The 25,223-nt window shown below is 38.6% G+C and overlaps 1 protein-coding gene and 1 pseudogene across 1 annotated transcript in view; one reads left to right on the top strand and one right to left on the bottom strand.

The window, feature by feature from the left end:
• Positions 1-25,223, bottom strand: part of IL31RA (interleukin 31 receptor A) — a 59,014-nt gene that overhangs the window by 19,569 nt on the left and 14,222 nt on the right. Inside the window, exons 4-7 of the mRNA XM_037799232.1 lie at positions 16,171-16,322; positions 10,553-10,718; positions 4,789-4,868; positions 1,587-1,803 (exon numbers count right to left, since the gene is read on the bottom strand). Of these exons, the coding sequence (XP_037655160.1) occupies positions 1,587-1,803; positions 4,789-4,868; positions 10,553-10,718; positions 16,171-16,322 (615 nt within the window). The remainder of the gene's footprint in view (positions 1-1,586; positions 1,804-4,788; positions 4,869-10,552; positions 10,719-16,170; positions 16,323-25,223) is intronic.
• On the top strand, positions 19,077-19,596 carry LOC119506522 (annotated as a pseudogene).

Below are 25,223 nucleotides of genomic sequence, written 5' to 3'. Positions count from 1 at the left end.
ATTTTAGTTAAGTATATTCTATAGTACTTCCAAAGTTAATAATCTCTGTCTAATAGAAATTTAATCAGAACTTTTATGAAGAACAGCGATCATAATAATTAGCAATAGACTAAGCATTTTACATGCACAATTTCATTTAATCCTCACAACAGCTCTATGAAATAGATATTATTATGTAATATGGCCATTCTGCAAATATCCAAAGTTTAGAGAGGTGAGGTTACTTGCCCAAGGTCACGTGATATTGGGTGGAAGAGCAAATACTTGAACCCAGGGCTGTTAGGCTCTAACGCCCATGCTTTTGTCTCCTACTCTTTAGGAGATAGGCCCCCGGGCATCTGGGCCACACCAAGAAACTGGGATTACTATTCATAATTGCCTCTGTTAACAAAGAATGTGCATCTCAATGACACATTCATTCATTAGAAACTTTATCACTAGAGATATTGGATGGGCAGGAACTAGGATGTCAGGGACTAGAGACTGTGGGAAGTACTATCAAATACTAACTCAAAAATACTAGCTCAAAACACTACAGATAGAGATAGAGATACATAGATATAGATATCCAGGAGTTCTAAAGTAAAAAAAAGGAAGAAGTGGGTTAAGGTTAAGGAGAGAAGTAGGCAGCATGGGCAGAGAAGTGTAAAGCTGGTAGTTTAAAAAAAAAAAAAAAATGCCTGAAATAATCCATGTCTAAGCAAATAGAGAGAGGTGGAGAATTAGAGAGTGCATTCTTTAATTATGGTGTGTTTCAACAAATAGTTATTGAGTGCCTGCTCTTTGCCTCTTCTAGGCATTGGACACACCAAAATCCCTGTCCTCATGAAACTTGCATCCTATTGAGGAAAAGATAGATAATAAACAAAATAAATGAGAAAATCTATAAAATGGAGGCTAATAATAATTTCTATAGAGAAAAATAATTCAAGGAAGAGGAATTCCATTGCCCAGAATTCCTTGAATAAGAATCAATGAAGGTATTTTATTCCAAAACAGGATATAAAACATGAGTTCACCCAGAAGTCGTAAAACATCAAAAACTACTTAGTCAAAAGCAAAATGAGCAGTTTATTGGCAAGCATAAACAGAATTTTTTCTAACTTGATAGGCAGATGGAAGGGGAAAGAAGAAAGGACTATGAACATTAAACCAAGGCTGGAGATGTGGTCAATACACATTTGTGGGAGGAAGATTTCAAAAGAGAGGCTTCAGCCACTGAAGACAAATGTGACAGACTTCATGGTTTTATATGGCTCACCCCAGTTGCAGTCAATCCGACCAGAACAAAAAAAAAAAGCTGCACATAGAACTTCTAAGCTTATGACCTATATTACATGACTTATGAAGTCTCCTTTTGAATTTTAACAGAGGCTTTGTTCCAAAGGAACTTGATTTCAGGGGGGTTATTAATTATCATCACTGGACTTAGAAACCAGCAGATTCTGCTCTTCCCGAACCGAAAATGCCCCCACTCCATTTTCATTTTGAATCAAGAAAAACAGCTACCCATGAGGGGATAGGAACTGCTCCTCCCCCATTGGATGGCACCAGGTATCTAAGCAAGAGGTTCATGCTCTACTTACACTCTTCACGAATAGCTGGAATCCTCATGGTAGCCTCTGGAGACTTCCCAACAGAATTATAAGAAATCACAGACACTGAATAGCTGTCGCTTCCCAGATGCACTTCAAGCTGCTGGTTAGTTGTGTTCATTATCTCTGTGAGGTTAGTGTTGTTTTCTGGAAAGTACCGTATGTTGTAGCCAAGTGTTTTCCCCAAGACTGGAGCTCCTTTTGCCTCCTGACCCCAAAGGAAACAAAATTTACAGCCAACAACAAAAAAAGAAAGACTGAGACAGTGATAAATGTTGGGGGTGGTATGGGGGGGTGGAGAGAGGGAGATGTGATGGTAATTATTAGGTGCTAAACTACAATCAGGAAATTAACCTTCCAGGGATGAATAACATACCCTGTGGTGTGCTACTAAACTTTTCAAGTGCCAGAAAAGGGAATTTGCTAAATTGTACCTTGGTATTAGTCCTTAACATAAATCTTATTCCATGATGTCAAACTAAGAGAATGCCCAAACCAATGTAAGCAAGCCATCTCCTTTTCCTTTTGACCATGCCTCTTTCTCCATCCCACATGGGCAGAGGGGTATAGGCTAAAAGGCTGAGGCATTCCCACTGAGCCAAATCCAAGGCTAGTCTGGCTCTGGATCATCTCTCTCCTGGAAGCTTCTAAGGGTTGGAGAGTTCCTGTACCCTTGCTTTTCATCTGTACACTTTTCCCTCTGAGGAGGGTGCCAGCTGATGCTCAGGAGATCCCTCACACATGAAGCAAGAAAGCCATTCTACTTACCCCTGAAGCTTGCAAGTATCCCTAGACAACCCAGCTAAGAGAACTAAAACATTCAAGGCTGCCCTAAAAGTCCCAAACCCTTGCTGAAGAGCCTCAGGTGGCTTTTATAAATAAGCCAAACTCTTATTTTCAGCCTATGGACCAAATGCTCTGCCCAGGGGTCAACATGATGAGCATTTCAAACTTGGTCTTATAGGACTTCCTAGTTATTCACTTTCTGTTATTGATTACACACATACATGGAGCAAATCACTGAATATAAGGTCAGACAGGATTTTAGAAGTCATAGTCAGGGATATGGGAAATGACCGTTTTAATGTCTTCATGCTGGAAAGGGGTGTTGACCTTATGGGGTAGAGGAATGAAACTCATTTATGTTCTTGAAGAGACTGGTACCTCTGGGTTTCAGGGCTTATCTGGCATAGGAAAAATCTGGAGGCCTTAAGGTTCTGAGTCTTTATAGAGTCTTAGATAAAGCCCAGGGTATTCTTTAGCATTTTCAGGAATACTGTTTGTTGGGGCTTGGCATAGTGTGGCTATTTGCAATATCTGGCTAAAGCTTGCATTAAGAGTAACTTCCAGAATGACCTCTCAACTCTATTTGAAATATCTTAGCCACTGAAACAATATTTTGTTTCATTTCTTTTCCCCCTTTTGGTCAAGAAGACATTCTCAATCCCACAATGCCAGGGCCAGGCTTATCCCTGGGAGTCATGTCCCACATTGCCAGGGAGATTTACACCCCTGGGAGTCATGCCCCACATAGAGGGGAGGGCAGAGAGTTTATTTGCAGAGTTGGCTGTGAGAGGCCAAATCTGGATCAACAAAAGAGGTTCTCTGGGGTGACTCTTAGACATATATGTAAGTAGCTTTGCCATTGCAGAAATAAGTTTCGTAAGGAAAAGACTCAAGATCAAGGACTTGGCTTATTAAATCAGGAGTCCCTAATGCTTGCGAGAATATTAAACTTTCCCGGGTGGGGAAGTTTAATATTTTCACATTTTCCCCCAGTCCCTTAAGGGGACTTCGCAAATACTTTTTACTTTTCTGCCCAAAATACTCTAGAATATATCAGAAAATTACATTAACCTGTGCAGAATAACAAGCTCTCATTCCCTATTCCAGGTTCCATGTAATTAGGTTGTTTAAATAAGCCCATTCTTTTTTAACCAGCTCTAATTCATAGAAAACTCTCATATGGAGCATAAAGGAAGACTGCCCTTGAGGAATGGGGAGGAGGAGAGCACTGAAATCCATCTCACCTACTTCAGTTTGGCTTACTCACTGCTTACCCACTGCTATGTGACTAAGACCACATGTGGCTATGCGTCATTATTTTCCTTCTTTCCCAAAAAATATGTTGACAGAGTCATTTGTTTCCATACTTCATAAATAAGACATCTGGTATTGATTCTCAAAATTTCCTAACACCATTGTTGTGCTTTCTTTTCCTTGCCTGCAGCCTCTGCAACCTGAAGATGACCCACAGCCCTAGGAGTGTGGAGGAAGAGAGGCAAAAGCAGGGGGAGGCACCCAACCTGAAATAATTGGGATTGGAATGTAATTTGGCGAAGTAGGGTAATTCCTCCATTTTCAAAAGACTTTAAATATTGTCTGGACTTCAGCAAGTGTAGCAAGATGAGTTTTTCCTGAGAATTTGGAGACATAGATTAAAGAGTTTTGGCATCTTGCTCCTCTCCTCCCTTTATACTTTCTCCCAGTTTCCCCAATCTTCTCTCTCCTGTTGCCTGTTTCATTTTTCCTATCCCATTTATTCTCTCTTCCCTCTCCTTTCTTCTGTCCTTTCCCCCAACTTTCTCTCAACTCCTCCTCTTCCCTCTTCTTCTCTACAGTACCCAGCTGCCTTCTTCATTCCTCACTCTTAGCCCTCCACCCTAAGAAAGACCTTTTGGGTCCTCTTCTTCCTCTACTCTTAGCCCTCCACCCTAAGAAAGACCTTTTGGGTCCTCTTCTTCCTCTACACCCTACTATCTCAGTACCCAAAGGCACATATGTGCAATATGTTTGCAATGATCTTGAGGACACACCAGTGAGCTGACCCCAAGTCAGTGCTCTTCTCAGGCTTGGGGGTGGGACTATAGAGTTTTACGCTGACTTCTAGTAGAGGTCAGCCAGTGATGGTTTTCATGAGGAGGTCAAGGCGCCTCTTACACTAGCACTTTGTACCTGTTCCAACTGTTAATGTTTCCTACAATGGAAGAGGGAGCTCAAGGTCTGTAATGCACAGTTGGGACACTGGCAAGATGACTTATGGGGCTTTTAGACTGAACAACCATTATGATATTTGGGAGCCCTAAAAGAAAGGAAATACAGTAGGTAAAAGTTCATGATTCATACTTCTTAGAGGTACAAGAGACAAGGGGGTTATAAACAAGGGGAGAAAAGTAACCCAAAGGGAGGTCACCTTCCACAGCAACAGCACTGTCCTTCTTCCATTTGCCTCAGCTGGTCCCAGGACTCTCCACAGATCCAGGCCACATGGAGCTGTGAGGAACAAGCATGAGGTACTCAACTCAGACAGAAGGGAGTTACAACAGTCAGCTGGGCTGCTTGTTTAGAAAATGAAGTTGGGAAGTATTTGTTTGAGGGAGCCAGTAGGAATAAGGTATCATTGGAATGGCCAATGATCTATTTATTCTGTGGTCAAAGGATTGGAATCACCCAAAAGGTAAAAAATAAAACTGCCCTCCAGTTCTATGATTTCATGTAAGGTAAAGGAAAAGCACAATAGACCCCATGTAATATAATTTATCACATAAATCTGGATTGAAGTGTGACCATCTCACATCTTCTAAGACATAACTTCTCTATATTAAAATTGGAAATGGCACAAGTGGCCGATAAAAAAATAAATGTAAAATCTATACCGTGTCTATTTCCAAAAGGATGAGACTACACACTTATAGTGTTATAAAATATAAGAAAAACTTAAGAAAGGAATAGAGCAATAATCATCACTGGGTCCCTTCCTAAGTTCCAAATTTAATGCTGAACCTCCTGACAGCAAAAGCAAAAAGGATCATAAGTCATACATTTTTCATGGCCTGATATAAAGGAAACATAAAAATTCATATAAAGAAGCAACTATTTTAAAGGATACCGAGTAACACAAAAGCCAATATCCAACATCCCAGTTGGGCGAAAGCACAAAAATATTGCATATGTACATTTCTCATGGTTGTATTCTATAAAAAGCAAACAGCATAATGTTAAATCTTGACTCATGCTTTTTTCCAGTGAACTAAGAAAACATGGTCCAAGTGTGTTGGCTTCTTAAGTTTCGGATAAAGCTTACAAAAACAAGAGGAATTTATGTTTAACTTGATCTCTGGACCATAGCTCTCAAATATCACATATTTTTAATATGTGATAAATAGCTCTCAAATATCAAGCAAATTTTGGCAAGTGGTAGATCACAGGAGATTTATAGTTGAATGCTCTGACATGCACCTGGAGTGCCAAAGTTCTGAGTTGCTGATTAAAGAATGACCTGCATACTTTAGCCATGAGAGGAAAGCAGGCAGAGTTCTGAAGAACTATCCAGAATGCTAGTGGCCTGTAATTTAGAGAAGAGAGGAAATTTCCCTATCTGAAGCTATAGACACTGCACTCTGAATCTTAATTCTTGAGGAAAAGCCACATGGCTGTGCTAGAGATAATGTAATTAGGTCCACAAGGAATGGGCAAAATGTAAACTATTTTGGTAATGTCAGATTGTCTTACACAACTGAGTGTTTTACAGTGAAATTACTGAATCTCCAACTGTGCCAGTTTGAATGTATTATGTCCCCCAAATGCCATTATCTTTGATGTAATCTTGTGTGGGCAGATCTATCAGTGTTGATTAGATTGTAATTCTTTGAGTGTTTCTTTGGAATGTGCCCCACCCAGCTGTAGGTGATGACTCTGATTGGATAATTTCCATGGAGGTGTTGCTCCACCCATTCAGGGTGGGTCTAAATTGATCAGTGGAGCCATACAAATGAGCTGACATAACAGAAGGAACTCAGTGCAGCTGTGAGTGATGTTTTGTAGAGGAGCTACAGCCAAGAGGGACACTGAAGAAAGCACAGGAGCTGCAGATGAGAGACAGTTTGAAGACGGCTGTTGAAAGCAGACTCTTGCTCCAGAGAAGCCGAGAGAGGACAAATATCCCAAGTATAACTAAGAGTGACATTTTTGAGGAACTGCAGCCTAGAGAGGAACATACTGGGAGAAAGCCATTTTGAAACCAGAACTCTGGAGCAGATGCCAGCCACGTGCCTTCCCAGCTAACAGAGGTTTTCCGGACACCATTGGCCATCCTCCAGTGAAGGTACCCGATTGTTGATTGACTTACATTGGACACTTTATGGCCTTAAGACTGTGACTGTGTAACCAAATAAACCCCCCTTATAAAAGCCAATCCATTTCTGGTGTTTTGCTTTCCAGCAGCATTAGCAAACTAGAACACCAACTAAACGAAACATTGGGATATAGAAAAATGTGCCAATGTACAAATAAGTCAGTAATTTCTCTTATTATTAGAGAATCATTTCTACAGCCACTTTTGCAGAAGTCAAAGTATGAGTAACACAGTCTGCTGTTAGGCCCACAGTCTCCTATTGAGATACATTATAATTCCATTTAAATAGCTTATAAGGAGACTGGAAATTTTTGACTTTACATATGACTTCATCTGAATTGCACTAAGGTGCTTGTCTTGAAAACTCTGCCAGGAGTATTCTGATTTCCAAAAGGCTTAAGTGAATCAGAAGATAGGACAGCTGGTACTCAACTTTCTAGACAGAAGCACACAGGATAGTTTCAACCTCTCTACAAGCCAATGAGATATAAGCAACTCCCAGAAGACAGCCTTAGCCCAGAGCTACAAGGCTGTTAGACCTTTAAATATGCCCACAGAATTAGAAACACACTTGCTCCATCTCTAACTTACAGAATCTCTCTGTTCCAGTTATGTGGATGGTCAGGCCCAAGGATAATAATATTGAGAATAAGAAAAAAACTGAAGGCAAAGTATTCGTTTCAATCCAGTCCCAAATAATTACCTCAAGGATGGATCTAGGCAAAAATTAACTGATTTTTAATCAAGCATCCCAATTACTAGATCAGAAATATGAGTGAAATTCTCCTTAGATTTATCACACAGGCAGCCACTTAGTTTTATCAGAGTGGTGATGAATGAGTTTAATCAGGTATTTTCTTCTTTCGTTGAGGCCATTATTTCCTGCAGATATGGTCCAAGGAGAAACAGTCTTCCCAATATAGCTTTCCCATAGTTTCAGTTTTTAATAAAATCATTGCCTCATTAACATGTAAATTTTCTATGATTATTATAGTTAACTCTCCATTACCCATGTACTGATCATGGATTTGCAGTTTAACAGCAAAAAAAATGTACTTGTGAAAGAACAAAACTATATTTTTCCAAATCAGCCAAAATACCTACATAAACAAAGGGTTAGATTACTTGGACTGATACAGGTACAAGTTGATGCTATATTGTTTCTATTACAATACGGGAAACCCAACAATTACCACCAAGCAGACACTTTCTGGTGGCTTTGCTAAAGACCAACAAAAAAATAATAGCTAACTTTCATCGTGTCACTGTGCTAAGCATTTTACCTTATATTATCTCATTCAATTCCCACAACCCTATAATTAGATGCAGTAATATTACCATCCCTGTTTCTGAAGCACAGCAAAGTTAAGCAACAGATCATTGTCATAGGTTTTTAAGTGATAAAGCAGATTTGAATCTAATTCTGTTTGTACTTATATGTTTAAATGTGGGTAAGTAGCACCAATAAATAGTATGCTAGAATCTGAAAGAAAATAGTAGTGCTTAACATTCAATTTAGAATAGAAATTGTCAAACAATTAGAAAAGGTTTGAGGTGATATATATTAAACAACTTGCATTTTACTGTGAAATAGGGAAACTAATGGCTTATGAGTTGGAAAAGAAGAAATAAGGACTTGTAGGGGGAAACTGTGCTTTCATCAATTTCCTCTAGGATACTGAAAAAATGAGGGAGGAAAAAGCAGAAGTTCTCCAATGGTGACTTTGGTAAATAAGTGTTGATTTGATTTATTAACAAAAGGCACAAAGAACAGTAGCATCTAATATTTTGCTCATCTTAACCAAGCTAGTAGAAATAATTAATCAGCTGAAATGATAAATCTTGTTTATGGCAGGAAAATGAATTGATGAAACTGACATTAGAGAGTAGCTGGACTGTGATAAGCAAATAAGGCTTTGATATGCTGAACCAAAATGGCACCAGGAGGTCACTGCAGAGAAGAGCAACAACCACTGGGAGGAGAAGAGCTGGGCAAAATAAGATCACACCCAATGCAGCACTTACCCATAATGCCTACTGGAGGGAGTAGCAATGGAAGAGGACAATTTGATCAGTGAGGTTACATGGGTTTCATTTTAATATTTAAAAAGGGAAAGCCAGGCTAAAACATAAACAACCTAATGATGGTTTCAACAGATTATAACTGTTGGGCCATTTTTCACTGTTCAAATTATGTGCTGTTTGATATTGCTAAACTATGATATTCGGATTTACTGGACAATTTTAGACAATGTCTGTGGAACACAAATGTGTTTCCAAAAACTGTATTTAATTTTAACTAAAGGTTTACATTAAATCCACATCTTGACTAGTTTTGTTTTAATGATGTATGAATTTTCATTTATTTAAGATTTATATACCCCTGTCTTAGTTTGTCAGAACTGCTATCACAAATACCATAAACTGGTTTTGGCTTAACAATAGGAAAGCATTGTCTCCCAGTTTCAGAAGCTAACAAGTTATTAATATGTCTGAAACTCAGCTCATTTGCTTCCAAAATTAAGGGGACACTACATATTTTTTAGGGCTCTTAGGAAGATTTGTAATAATAGAAAATCTGGCATTTATTGAATTTTCACTATGGGCTGAACACATTATTTCATGTAATCCTTAAAATAACACTAAAAGTAGTGTGCTGGTTTGGATGTGTTATGTCCTGCAAAACACCATGTTCTCCAATGGAATCTTGTGGGGGCAGAGGTATTTGTGTGGATTAGGTCATTTTCATGGAGATACAACCCACCCAACTGTGGGTAATACCTTTGATTAGATTATTTCCATAGAGGTGTGGCCCCCCATTCAGCGTGGGTCTTGATTAGTTTAACGGAGCCTTACAAAAGCTCAGACAGAAGGAGCTCAGTGCATGTGCAGCTTAGAGAGACATTTTGAAGACAGCCATTGAAAAATGACACTGACATTTTGGAGAACGCCATTTTGAGATGCAACCTGAGAGCAAGCAGACACCAGCCACGTGCCTTCCCAGCTAACAGAGGTTTTCCAGATGCCAATGGCCATCCTTCAGTGATGGTACCCTATTGTTGATGCCTTACCTTGGACACTTTATGGCCTTAAGACTATAACTTTGTAACCAAATAAGCCCCCTTTTATAAAAGCCAATTCATTTATGGTGTTTTTCAAAATGGCAGCATTAGCAAACCAGAACCAGTAGGTACTACTATTAACCAAATTTTACAAATTGTATTCCAAATATAGAAAGGGGAACAAATAGTGAGGAAATTGAAGCTTAGTGATTATGTATCTTGCCCAAAGTTACTCAAAAGCCAGGCTGGGATTTAAACCAAGCCCACTGACTTCAAGGACTGTTCCTAATTACTATACCTGCCTCATAGCAAGTGATAATTAGTGTCCATTCCCTTTCTCTTTCCTTCTCTCTTTTTTTCTCCATTAGTTACACCTTTATTTTTTTAATGATAGGTTAGGGAATACAAAATATATCTTAATCATAGGATACCTTTAAATAATATTAAACAACTTCACATGCAGCATAAGAATCTTTTAAGAGTATTAAAAATGCGATCTTTTGTCTTTGGGGACTTGGGTCAATGTGATCCTCAGTTGTCAATGTAACGAATGCCATCAAAGGAGGGCAGGCTTACTCCTGTGGGCCCAGATGAGCACAGTGAAAGTTCTCTGTGCAGAAGGAATGTACAGACCCTCCAGGTCCTGGGACTGTGGGATTCCATGATTCTAAAGTCTGGCACTTGACCAAAACCACAAAGGTGAGGCCCAAGCACCCCTAAACCAAAGCATGCAGAAAAGGAATTACGAGAGATCAACTTGCCTTGTTCCTCAGTTGTTCCCATTTCTTCTTGGCTCCAGTCACTCCAGAACCTTGACTCCTCAGGAGCACATCGCAGAGCTAAGACATATTCTGTAAAATCCTGCAGCCCTGTTAGGTTGTATGTTTGATTTTCATTGGTGTCTTCTCTGGTGAAGTTGACTTCCATCTAAAAGAAAAGACAACTCTGAGCTGAACTGGAGACAGCACATGTTATCTCTCTGCTTTTCCTTCTGGCACTCCCCCACCCCCCATCTACCCTCTTTATCTCTTCAGCACTAGTAACACTGTATCTCAAAATTTTAAATAAACTTTTAAATAACTGTGAATCATGCCATGAACCACCCCCTCCCTCCCCATTTTCTGTTTTCTAAGCACATAGAGGCAGACATTCATGCCTTTGCCACTGGATCTGAGTAAGTAGATCCTTGCTGCTTGTTGTTCTAGAAGATGCAAGGCAGAGCCTTGTGACGAGGGACAACCAGGACCCGGGCTTAAACTTTAGAGGTTACTTCAAGGCCTAGAGATACTTCTTCATGAACAGTAGATAGAAGAGACCTTAGCAGCATCAAGTTCAACCCTCATGTCATGGATGAGACCCAAAAATGTTAAGTGACCGAATGACCTCAGCATTTGTTATCAACAGAACTAGGATCAAAACAGATTTCCTCACCCCTAGGCTTTTTCCATTTCACCCAAATCTTCCCCTTCGAACTGTTCATCTTTGAGTGATCAGCCAAGCTATCAAAAAACCTGGATATACCCAAAGTAATTTGGGTGGAGAATAAAAATATACATGCAGAGCCCCCCTGAGGAGCTAGGAGGAAAATGCAGCAGTGTTGGACTTCCTCACCTGGATTGTTGCTTATGTTCTCACAAACATTGAGGACTGTCAGTCTGATGCGCCAAGCCCTCTATCATGGGACTTGCCCTTATGGAAGCTCCTTACTGCAAAGGAAAGGCTAAACCTGCATCTAAGTGTGCCTAAGAGTCTTCCCCTGAGTACCTCTTTGTTGCTCAGATGTGGCCCTCTCCCTCTCTAGCTAAGTCACCTGGGCAGGTGAACTCACTGCCCTCCCCCCTATGTGGGACCTGGCTCCCAGGAGTGTAAATCTCCCTGGCAACATGGGATATGACTCCAGGGGATGAATCTGGACCTGACATCATGGGATTGAGAACATCTTCTTGACCAAAAGGGGGATGTGAAATGAAATGAAATAAAGTCTCAGTGGCTGAGAGATTTTAAATGAAGTCAAGAGGTTACTCTGGTGGACATTCTTATGCACTATATAGATAACACTTTTTAGGTTTTACTGTATTGTAATAGCTAGAAGTAAATACCTGAAACTATCAAACTCCAGTCCAGTAGCCTGGACTCTTGAAGACGATTGTATAACAATGTAGCTTACAAGGGGTGACAGTATGACTGTGAAAACCTTGTGGCTGACACTCCCTTTACCCGGTGTATGGATGGATGAATAGAAAAATGGGAACAAAAAACTAAATGAAAAATAGGATGGGATGGGGGGGGTGATTTGGATGTTCTTTTTTACTTTTATTTTTTATTCTTATCCTGATTCTTTCTGGTGTAAGGAAAATGTTCAAAAATAGATTGGGGTGTTGAATGCACAACTATACAATGATACTGTGAACAGTTGATTGTACACCATGGATGATTGTATGGTATGTGAATATATTTCAATAAAACTGAATTTAATTAAAAAAAAAAAAAAGAACTGGGTGTAAATTCATTTTGACACTCTCTTGAGGGTGGATGTGGAGGTGGCAAGTCAATCACTTCTCCTCCTTAGACTTCAGTTTCTTCATTAGTAAAAAGTGGGTGTTACACTAGATAATTTCTAAAGTCCCCTGTAGACCCAACCCTCAAAGAGAAACCAAAAATTCAATTATTCCTTTCTGACTATGGTCATGGGTGCTGCAATATAAACTTTTGGCTGTCTGTTTATATATCCTTATCTTAAATTGATATTTGAAAATAAACTGTAATAATTGGCATGTCCCTTTTGTTAATATGCACACAGCATAATCCCATGGAATCCTGCAAGAGAAAGAACTCCTGATATTTCTTTTGTGTACATGACAGCTATGAAAATAAGCACATAATTATAGGTCCTGAACCTAAAGGAAACTGGGCAAAAGTTGAGTATCCCAGCTGCAGGTGACACTTCTGAACGCCAAGCCTAGTGAGATAGGGTCGGAGCAAGGAGCAGGATCCAGGGGTGATGGCAGATTTGCTGCTGAATCCTAAGCTTCCTGATCCCTCCCTTCCAAACAGCCCCCAGAAACGTTGCAGTGTCAGACTAGGGTTACGGGGAGTAAAACTTGGGACAATCCATCGTCTCCGGGAAAACAGCTTCCCCAACTTACCTTAGTTAAGGGGTCCAGTTAGGATGGGATGAAGACCATTAGGTGAGGCCCAATCACATAATGCCCTCTATAAGTAGTTCAAAATAAAAACAAACTAATCCATAAAATAAGTGTAAGGAAGTCTAATAGAGTTCCATTTTATTTTTCTCTCTTTAAAATATGTAATATTCCTTTAAAAATATTTTTCAATTTTTCTGCCTGCTTTGCTGGTGCCCTCAGCACGCATTTGACATGCCTGGTGAGTCTCATTATGTTCCTGCTCAGAAAGTGCTGCCTAATGTAACTGTTTAAGCCTGTTCTTCCCAGTCCCAGTCACAGAGGAAATAAAAATGTTGCTCAGTTTTTCACAAAGTGTGCCTCTAGGGTTGTTTTACCTTGGCTTTTTGTCCATGTTTTACTTTGGCTTTTACAGAGCCCAGGATCAACTTATCCTTTACATTCAGCCTTAGATCTAAAAGTTCCCTGACTCAACACAGGCAGAATCCAACCAGAACACTAAATAACTTCATCAGGTTTGTTTCTAAAATTCTATACTTTGTGCAAAATCCTAGCTCACTCACAGTGTTTGTGTTGTAAGAGATGAGTCTTTAGTGCAAAGCCTAATTCAAACCCTTAAAACAGTTTGTGATCCCTTTGTTCACATGGTTCCACTATGTAAAGGTGGTAATCCTTTAGACCACAACCACAGGAAGTTGGTTGGGAGGTTGCTGAAGCACAGTCACATGAGTGGCTGAACTTGGAGTCAGAATTTTAAATGACTATGCCAAGTATTAAATGTGATGACAGATTAAGGTAACAGAGGAGGCAACTAGCTCAGGGCCTCAAGAGGAAATTCATCAGACACCTGAATTCTGAAAGATGAATAGAATTAGCAAGGTTTGAGGCAGGAGCAGAGTTACAAAAACAGGGGGTCTTTTAGGCAGAGTCACAGAATAGTGAAATGACAGATGGAAGATGAGGTTGGAGGGGCAAGAAGGGCCAGGTCTTGGAGGTTTAAGGATTTGGACCTTATTCCACAGATGTTGGGAACCACTGATGGAAGTTTGGGTTGGGTTGGGTTAGGTTTAGTTGGGGTTAGAACTCAGTAGATGTGTGTGTGTGAAAGCTGAAAGGATAGAAAGGATACTGGTTGCTCTTTCCACTTCCTTCCCACTTTTTCCAGGAGAGCAGGAGGAGGGACATCTCACCTCAGGGCCTGGAAGGAAGAAAGCAGGAATCAAAGCAGATGTAGGTGAGTTTATCAAGAGGTAGGGGCAGAAGATGCAGGGAATTGGGGTACTTTATACCTGCTAGACTCACTTAGTGTTTAGTGATTTTCCAATGGCACATAGGTCCTAGTTTTCCTCATATTATAATGCCCTTTGGATCCTACCCAGCATCTGCAGCAACTCTGGACACAGACAACTACAAGGAATCAAAGGTTTCTAGACAACAGATCACCCCAGAAGTCCCTCAGGTTCACTGACACCATGGCATGTGGTGTGAAGGAAGATTAGCTTTCTGAGCTTCTGCTGTGCCAGGGACTGCCCTTTAAGGGTTCCATTCTGGGCTCTAGAAACTACAAATTAGTGAGTATAATGACACATGTAGTACAGTTCTAGGAGAATAATTCCAGAACAGCTTAGAAAGGAAGCTGGGAAGAGGAGCAGCCAACATCAGCTCTGTTCACAGGACAAGCAAAACTTAACGAATTTTCTTTTCTGAGAGAGTTCTAGACTAGGAGAGTATACAATAGACATAATGTCAGAGTTTCAGAGAAGGAAAGAATCTTATGATAGCCTCATGGAAAAGACAGGGAAAGTAGGCTGAATGACTTCTCATAATTAGGTATATTCATAGGAGCCTGAATAAATGACCTCACGCAAAGAAGGAGGGATTCAGGGGTTAATGACTCTGGGTAGTCTTCACTGGTTTACCATAGGGCTCTGATCTGGTTAGCATTTTGATAAACAATTAGATAAAAGAATACAAGTAAGTTTTATCAAATGTGAAGATATCATAAAGCTGGAAAGGATAACTAACATGTTTTGGATGACAGGTTAAGATTCTAAATAGGCTGGACTGATGGATAAGACCAACATGAGAAAATTCAATATGAATAAACAAAATGCTTGCACTGAGGTTAAAAATCAACTACACAAATTTTAAGATAATAGAGATGTGTTTTACCAGTAAGTTCTGTGGGGAAAAAAGTTTTAATCAATTTAATTGGCTATAAGCTGAATAAAAGTCAATAGTGTGAGGTGATTACAAAAAAAAGTTGATATAATTTCAGACTGCACTGATGGAAATAGGAGAATATCTTAATGACTTTGAGGTGAGAAAAGATTTCTTACGACACAAAAGGCATTAAGCATAAAGATAAAGATTGATAAATTTAACATGATTAAAATTAAGAAGTTCTGGTCAACAAAAATCCCACACAATGGGAGACATTTGCAACACATAGCAGATAAGGAACCTATAACCAGACCATATAAGGAACTCCTACAAGTCAATTAAAAATTCAGACAGACAATCCAAGAGAAAAAATGAGCAAAAAGCTTAGATCAGCACTTCACAAAGGAATTGAAATGGCCAATAAACACATGAAAAAGTGTGAAACTTCATTAAAAAGCAGGTTTTTAATGCAAACTAAATGCATTGCAGACTAAATAATATACACACTAAAGCCATGATTCCATTCTGTTCTTGTTGTGAAATACTATACAGCAATGAAAAAGAAAGCCAAACACACAGAAGTACAAAATATATGGTTTCCATTTATATAACGTCTCAAACTATATCGTTCAGGGATGAAAGCGTAATAATAAAAACAAAGAAGTGATTACCATGAAAATCAGAATAATACCTCTAAGGAGAGGAGGGAGTTGTAATCAGGAAGGGCTATGACAGGGCTTCTGTGGTACTGGTAATTTGGGAAATCAAAAAAAAGTAAAGGGTTAAGCCAAAGAATTCCTGGCAGGCCAGCATAGCTAGATACAAACCATTGTGGAGAGCAAAAGCAAAGTTCTTACTCTTTAATATATTACTGTGCTTAAAATGCAAAAAGCCTATAGTAGATACATTTCAGATATAAAAAGCCCAAATGGGAAACTTGGAAAGAAAGTCCTCACTATTGCCTATCTTCCATTATCAATGTAGAATGTGCAAAAGATGATCCTGGGTGAATAAAACTTGTCAATGATTCTCTTCCTTGGGGCCTCTACTAGAAATATAATGACATCACTTACCCACTGATCACTATTCACTTTCCTGAATCGAAGAGTGTACTGTAAAGTAGATGAAACTGGTGCCAACACAGGCCTTTTCCATGTCACTTGAACCATTCGTTTGATTCCCCAAACTGGTTTCACACGGTAAATCATGGGTGGTTCGGTCTTCACTGAAAATAAAAATCATACAGTTCTCACATTTTGCAGAAAAGATGAGAAGGTGCTCACAAGGTCCACCCAGAATTGGGGGAAAAAAAAAACGCCTATAAATAAATTGACAGTGCACAGTTTGTAAGTCCACCTTACGCAGATGACATTTGGAAGGCAATGCAAAAGGAATCCCCCCATTCACTCTCCACAGAAAAGGAATGCCCAGTGAAGAGAGGATAGATTCCTGCAATTTTTCTCAATCAGTCTTTTACCAATTGGGTCAGATCCTGTGCCAAGCAGAAAGGAGGTAAGAAGAGAAGACCACAGGACCCAAAAACAGGCTGTTCCACTTATCTCTGCTCCCCTCTCCTAGGTCTCTCTTTCCTTGACCCCCAGATGGAATGCCCAGTACAAAGCACCTCTCATTTTTCCTTCACACTGAAACCATCCAAGCCTCAAATCTCTCTCTTCAAAGATACAGACTTTTTTTCTAGTTATAAAAGTAACATGGGCTCATTATTGAATTTTTAAAACACAGAAAAATATAAATAAAAATTTTAAATCATCCATAATTCTATCAATCAGTGAGAACCATTATTAACATTTTGATGTATATTCTTCTGGACTTTTTTCTAAGTATTTGTATAATTTTTTAAAATTTATAATATGCTAAATAAAACTTTGGTCATTTTTAATTATACTATGCAATCAGTATATATACACTTGCATTAAAACTCTTAGAAACAATATTTTTTAAAGCTTCATGTTATTTCAGCTTATGGATGAGCATAATTTATTTGGCCATTTCTCCATTATTTCACATATATAGTGTTACCAATTTTTTTCATTTTAAAATTCATTGAGGGCAGGTGTAGCTCCTGAAGACTATATTTAAGTGCTGATGCCACCGTTGCCAGTTCTTGTTACGGGATCTGTTCTTGTCACTGGATCTGAACACCTGAACAAACCAGTATTAAAAGATGACAGACTCAGAGGATCTTCTTAAAGGTGCTCCTCTCAGCCTGTGGAGAATGCAGGGGTATTCGCCTACCCCACCTCCATGGTTGCTAACATGACCACAGACATAGGGGACTGGTGGTTTGATGGGTTGAGCCCTCTACCACAGGTTTTACCCTTGGGAAGACGGTTGCTGCAAAGGAGAGGCTAGGCCTCCCTATGGTTGTGCCTAAGAGCCTCCTCCCGAATGCCTCTTTGTTGCTCAGACGTGGCCCTGTCTCTCTAGCTAAGCCAACTTGAAAGGTGAAATCACTGCCCTCCCCCCTACGTGGGATCAGACACCCAGGGGAGTGAATCTCCCTGGCAACGTGGAATATGACTCCCAGGGAGGAATGTAGACCCGGCATCGTCGGACGGAGAACATCTTCTTGACCAAAAGGGGGATGTGAAAGGAAATGAAATAAGCTTCAGTGGCAGAGAGAATCCAAAAGGAGCCGAGAGGTCACTCTGGTGGGCACTCTTACGCACACTTTAGACAACCCTTTTTAGGTTCTAAAGAATTGGGGTAGCTGGTGGTGGATACCTGAAACTATCAAACTACAACCCAGAACCCATGAATCTCGAAGACAGTTGTATAAAAATGTAGCTTATGAGGGGTGACAAAGGGATTGGGAAAGCCATAAGGACCACACTCCACTTTGTCTAGTTTATGGATGGATGAGTAGAAAAATAGGGGAAGGAAACAAACAGACAAAGGTACCCAGTGTTCTTTTTTACTTCAATTGCTCTTTTTCACTCTAATTATTATTCTTGTTATTCTTGTGTGTGTGCTAATGAAGGTGTCAGGGATTGATTTGGGTGATGAATGTACAACTATGTAATGGTACTGTGAACAATCGAAAGTACGATTTGTTTTGTATGACTGCGTGGTATATGAATATATCTCAATAAAATGAAGATTAAAAAAAAAAAAAAAAAGACATAATGCTGAGCAAAATAAGCCAGGCACAAAAAGAGAGATATTGTATGTTACCACTAATGTGAATTCTGTGAAAAATGTGCAATGTTTTATACTGTAGAATGTAGGGGACCTAGAGATACCAATTAGTGGAGGGGGAATGATAATCTAATAAGAACAGATTATGATTATGATTATGGTTTGTAAACTTTCTTGGATATAGTAAGATCATGTTGGAAGCAATAGAGTTATTTTAGGTTTTTTTTTTTCTCTTATTCCTTTGTTTTCTTAGGGGTTGTTAATTTTCTTGGGGTATGGAAGGAACATGTTGGAAGCAATGTAGTTATTTTAGATTATTTGTTTTTCTTACTCCTCTGTTTGGACATGGTTTATTAATTTTCTTGGGGTATGGTAGGAACATATTGGAAGCAAAGTAGTTATTTTAGTTTATTTGTTTTCCTTAATCCATTGCTTTGTTTGAAATGTTGTGGGGTTTTTTTTTTGGTTGTTGTTTGCCTGTTTGTTTTTAATTTTTTGATAAACAAAGTTAAAAAATTGAAAAAAAATCAGTAGAAAAATGGGAGTAAAAACTAAATGACAAATAGGGTGGGATGGGGGGATGGTTTGGGTATTCTCTTTTCACTTTTATTTTTTATTCTTATTCTGATTCTTTCTGATGTAAGGAAAATGTTCAGAAATAGATTGTGGTGATGAACGCATAACTATATGACCATACTGTGAACAGTTGATTGTATACCATGGATGACTGTATGGTTTGTGAATATATTTCAATAAAACTGAATTAAAAAAAAAAAAAAAAAAAAAGGTGCTCCTCTCCCATCACATCGGGAGGTACACCATGCCAATTAAGCACCAGAGGTATCCACAAAGGAAATGGACTGTGTTCACTGAAAAGCAACTAGAAGATTTGAAGATCTTGTTCAATAAGAACCCATACCCAAACCTTGGTCTTCAGAAAGAAATGGCCTTTAAAATAGGCATACATCCAACTGTACTGCATGTTTGGTTCAAGAACCATATAGCAAAACTCAAGAAAGCAAAATAAAATCATATTCAGCAAAAACAGCAAGAAGCTTAGCAACATATAGTATATGAGGAAGGAGTCAAGACTAGTCCTTCCAAGAGAAACATGGACCTACCACACAGAGCCCTTAAGGGTGTTTGTCCTGTCTCCTTGGTTGATGGAGATAATTCAGTACCCTCCTTCCAACTTAGCATATGTCCCAACTTTAGAGTCCCCACAGACCACTTTGTTGACCACAAAATAGTCCATTTTGGCTGCTGCCAAGACCTCAACATTTTGGGATGTGGCTTGCCTACATCCCATTTTGGAATCCCAAATTCTCTCACAAGTTTAGATTCTAATTCTTTTGTCTCTTCATCTCTACAAAGAACTTAAACAGCATTTCAAGTTCTCTCCATTGCAACTCTTCTGTAAATCTAAAATTATCCCCAAACAGAAATTACATCTTTGGGCTCTGCTTTCAGGATACTCAGGCTAGGACAAATCCACTAAAAGGTAATTTTTTTAAAAAAAGATCACATTGATGATTGTACAACTAGGTGAAGATAATGTGAGACACTGATTGTTTATCTTGGATATAACACGTGCTATGTGAAATTAGGAACCCCCTACTTAATAAGTCAAGCCCTCGATCTTGAAGTTTACTCTTGTGAAACTTGGAGCTGTAAATGGGAGGCTAAGCTTTCCTATAATTCTGCCTAAGAGACACCTCCAGAAAACCTCTTTTGTTGGTCAGGTGTGGCCTTTCTCTCTCTAAGCCCAAATCAGCAAATAAATTCATTAACCTCTCCGCTACGTGGGACATGACTCCTAGGGGAGTGACTCTCACTGGCAACGTGGGACATGAATCCCAGGAATGAGCCTGGCCCTGGCATTGAGGGATTGAAAATGCCTTCTTGACCAAAAGGGGGGAAAGAAAGTTAACAAAATAAGGTTACAGTGGCTAAGAGATTTCAAATAGAGTTGAGAGGCTATCCTGGAGGTTTCTCTTATGCAAGCTCCAGCTAGATATCCCAGATAACTACAGTGTGCTATGCCATAACCAACAGTAATCCCAGAAATACCTAGGTCCCTATATGAGATTTTATAAAAGTTTCACTCACTAAGTTTATCTCTCAGAAACTTAAATCCACCAGTGTTGCTATGTCAGACAAGGCCTAAAACCCAGAGGCAACACCCTCTTTTAAGAACAACAATCAGATGTAGCCCCCTTCCCCATATTGTCAATGCCCCTTTCCATTATGAACAAGTTAGGGTGGTCACTGCCTAGACACCCTCAAAGATCAAGAACATAATTAAATGAGAGGAAGGGGTAGCAACAGACAAGATAGGATTTAACAAAGGATAATGAATACTGAATCTTTATATAAATTTTTTTAGATGCTAGGGTATTAGAATAGCTAGAAGAAAATAACTGAAAAGGTGGAACTGTAACCCATAACATTCTTTGAAATTTGCTCTTTAGCTACTGGTTAAATTGTACTTTGAAAGTGATTAACTTTCTGTATATATATTTCACAGAAAGGAAAGAACAGAAAATGTGAACTGTAACCCATAGCATTCTTTGAAATTAACTATAGAACTACCTGTTAAAATGTACTTAGAATATTATCACCTTTCTGTATATATATTTTACAATAAGGAAATAACTGAAATTGTGGAACTCTAACCCATAACATTCTTTGAAATTTGCTTTCTAACTATTCATTAAATTGTACTTTGAAAGTTATCACTATTATGTATATATGTTAAATTTCACAATAAAAATGTATTAAAAAAATTCATTGAGGGCAGAGGTTGGCTTTTCATCAGAGCCTAGAGTTAACACTCAGCACCCAGCAGGAATCAAACATTTGCTGAGTAAATTAATGAATGGATGACAGTGAATATTTGCATCTCTGATGGCTTCTTAGATCCACTTAGGATAGGGTGACTGGGGGAAAAGGCATTAACCTCTTTAGGGCTGCTGCCACACATCGCCAGAAAGGCCACACCAATTGCAGTCTCCATGAACAGCACATGAGTTCTCATTTTGCCAGAGCTTGGGCATCAATAATATCATCTTTTTAATCTTGCCAATCCCTGGAGTGTTTTGGACAGCAATATCCATGCTTAGATAAGTTCCACAGAATTAAAAACATTGGGTAAAAATATTCAGAGATCCCTTGGTTGCTAGTCAAAAAATAATATGTACAAAAGGGTGGTCATTGATCTTCATGGCCACTCAGTGCATGGAGCTAAAGGACCAGACATATCAAGTAATTTTCAAAAGATTGTTCATATAACTGAATACCTGATGAGTATTTTCTGAGATGAATAATTTCATTGACATCTCCCAAGCACCTTGTGTTTATTATACCCATTTTATAGAAGATAAAACTGAGATTTTGAAAGGTCAAATAATTTTTCATCAGAAGTTCAAGCTGGGACTCACTTAAGTTCCTTCCCTTAACAATTATGCTAGAGTGCCTAAAGTCAGAAAAAAAACAACAAATCCTTGTTTTATGTCCATTCAACTGCACAGCTATAGAACCAAGAAGATATGCATTATTAATCTTTCCTCTGATTAAAAATTGCTCTCAGAATTTCTCATTAACAACTAATGCATATCAAATATAGCAAAAGCTTATTTATTCAGATGCACTAATTGTGATAATTTATGACAAAGCCTGGACCAAGGTATGCCTCAGCATTATCTATGAAAAAGAAAAAAGATTTAAGCAAATTACTAATATAAACAAAAGGAGGCAAGGAGATTTTGATTAAAAACCAAACTAATTTCAATTACTCTTTAAAGCACAAAGTCCTATCCAACTGAAAATAAATAAGCAAAATTCTAATTATAAAAAATTATTAATGTTCAATAATTAAATGCTCTTATATCATTGAAGGAGTCCAAAAGATCTTAGTACTTAGCAACACTTTACCAAACCCTAGTAACAGATTGCAGAAAGAGAGTTAATTTAGAGATTAATTTTATAACTCTCATGTTTTACTAAGTTAGAGCAAAATTCCTCCTCATCCTAAATTTTAAGCAGTGGCAGTTACAGAATACTTAAATAGGAAGTGGATCTAGTTGAAAGAAGGACAGGAAATTTCCTTTGAAGCTTCATTTAAACAGCAAGCACACTATTTTCACTTAGCTTATAACATTCAATATTGTTCTAGTTTGCTGATGCTGCCGGAAAGCAAAACACCAGAGATGGATTGGCTTTTATAGAAGGGGGTTTATTTGGTTACACAGTTACAGTCTTAAGGCCATAAAGTGTCCAAGATAACACATCAGCAATCAGGTACCTTCACTGGAGGATGGCCAACGGTGTCCGGAAAACCTGTGTTAGCTGGGAAGGCACGTGGCTGGCATCTGCTCCAAAGTTCTGGTTTCAAAAAGGCTTTCTCCCAGGACGTTCCTCTCTAGGCTGCAGTTCCTCAAAAATGTCACTCTTAATTGCACTTGGGATATTTGTCCTCTCTTAGCTTCTCTGGAGCAAGAGTCTGCTTTCAATGGCCGTCTTCAAAGTGTCTCTCATCTGCAGCTCCTGTGCTTTCTTCAAAGTGTCCCTCTTGGCTGTAGCTCCTCTTCAAAAGGTCAATCTCAGCTGCACTGAGTTCCCTCTGCCCATCAGCTCATTTATATGGCTCCACTGATCAAGGCCCACCCTGAATGGGTGGGGCCATGCCTCCATGGAAATATCTCATCAGAGTTATCACGTACAGTTGGGTGGGGCACATTTCCATGCAAACAACCTAATCCAAATGTTCCAACTTAATCCCCACTACTATGTCTGCCCAAAAGATTGCATCAAAGAATATGGATTTTTCTGGGGGACATAATACATTCAAACCAGCAAAAATATAATTGAGATTATAGCAAAGGTTAACCCTGTATTCCTTTTCCCTCCAAAGGCCACAACTTGGTGCTGTCACTATATTTAACCAGTATGTATCTTCAAAAATGCTATAGATATGTGTATGCATGTAATCAGTCATTTGACTCAGAAAAAGGTAGAATTTAGGACATCAGCCACATCCATTCATTTAAATTTTGTAGAGATTTTCTATACAATCTTGGTTAAGAATGTACATTTTAAATTATATGGTGAGATCTCACTTCCAAAATGGCAGAGTAAAGACCTCCAAAAAGCAACAAGTACACTGGCAAAATTGTCAAAATCAGCCTTTCCATAACTGAAAAACTAAGTAGAAGGTTGAAACAATCTGAGGAGTGTTTATTCAAGAAAAATGGCTGAATATCAGTAAGAAAGTCTTGTAAGCCTTTTCAGTGTTCTATGGTAGCCCTGAATTCAACAGTCCCACAATTATATTTGCTCTGAAAACCAGCAGCCTTGCAGCGACTGAAGGACGCAGACAAGTTTGGAGCTCTCCCAAAGCCCCATCTCCAGAGAATTGTCTTGCTCCTTTCTGAAATGCTCCATTGTCCGGATTTGCTTTATTTGACCTAACTCAGAGTTCAAGATTCACAGGAAATTTGTCAAAAACAATCAAATCAACAGCAATAGTTTAACTTTTCATTTGCCTGAGGTAGTGTAACAAAATGGGGCTAACAAGATGCTGATCAAAACTGAAAAGGAAAAACAAAGGAATTAAAGTACAGTGGGAGCTTTGAAAAGCTCTGACATATTCCTGGAAATCTGAAAGGCGCACTCTTGTGCAAGGCTATGCAAATGCCTAGCAAAGAACTGAGAAGGCCCTAATCTCTTAACCTCTGGCTGACTTTGAGGCTCTGCGCAAAGAGGAAGTGAAATCTAAGGTAAGAGTTGTAAACTGCCTTCTGGAGCACTGAAATCATGTCCCAATACATGGAGAGAGCCCACTGGCAAAGTCTGGGAGGTTTTTGGCTCAGTGCGTTTAAGGAAATCTCTGCCTAATCATTAGCTAACAATTAAGCTAATCAAGCAGAGACTTCAGTGGCTGTACATGACAAATAATTACAAACATGCATGCACTTAACAAAAGAGCTCCCAAAATGCATGAAGGAAAAACTAACAGAATTGAAGAGAAAAATAAATAATGCAATAATATCAGTTGGAGACATCAATACCCTAATTTCAAAAGTATAAAACTATGAGGAGATAAACAAAGAAGTAGAAGACTTGAGCAAAACTATATCCAACTAGACCTGAGATACATATATTGAACATTCCACAACAACAGCAGAATACACTTCTCAGGTACACATGGAGCATTCTTCAGTATAAATCATCCATTCGGCCACAAAACAAGTTTCACTAAATTTAAATGGATTTAATCATACAAGATATATTCTTGACCACAATGGAATGAAATTAGAAATCAATAAAATGAAGAAACATTGGAAATAAACAAATATATGGAAATTGTACAACACTCTTAAGTAATCAATGGGTCAAAGAAGAAATCACAAGGAAAGTTTGAAAAAACTGTGAGATGAGGGGGGAAAAAAGTGTGACATACCAAAATTTATAGGATGCAGCAAAAGCAATGCTGAGAGGGGAATTTACAGCTGTAAATGCCTGTATTGAAAGAAAGGAAAGATCTCAACTCAATAATCTGCTCTTTCACCATAAGAAATTGTAAAAATAAGAGCAAACTAAATCCAAAGCAAGCAAAATAAAGGAATGATAAAGACTAGAAAAGAAATAAATGAAATAGAGAATATGAAAACAATCTTTCTTTGAAAAGATGAACAAAAGTGGCAAACCTTTAGCTAGATGGACCAAGGAAAAAAGAGAGAAGATTCAAATTACCAAATTCAGGAATTAAAAATAGATATAACTACTGATCTTAAAAAAATTTAAATGATAAGGGAATACTATGAACAAATTGTATGCCAACAAATTATATAATATAAATGAAATGGACAAATTATTAGAAAGACACAAATTATTGAAACTTACTCAAGAAGAAACAGAACACATGAATAGGCTTACAACAAGTAAGGAGATTTAAATAGTAATCAAA

The sequence above is a fragment of the Choloepus didactylus genome, chromosome 11, assembly GCF_015220235.1.
Source record: "Choloepus didactylus isolate mChoDid1 chromosome 11, mChoDid1.pri, whole genome shotgun sequence".
NCBI lineage: Eukaryota > Metazoa > Chordata > Mammalia > Pilosa > Megalonychidae > Choloepus > Choloepus didactylus.
This window is presented reverse-complemented; position numbering and strand designations above follow the sequence as displayed.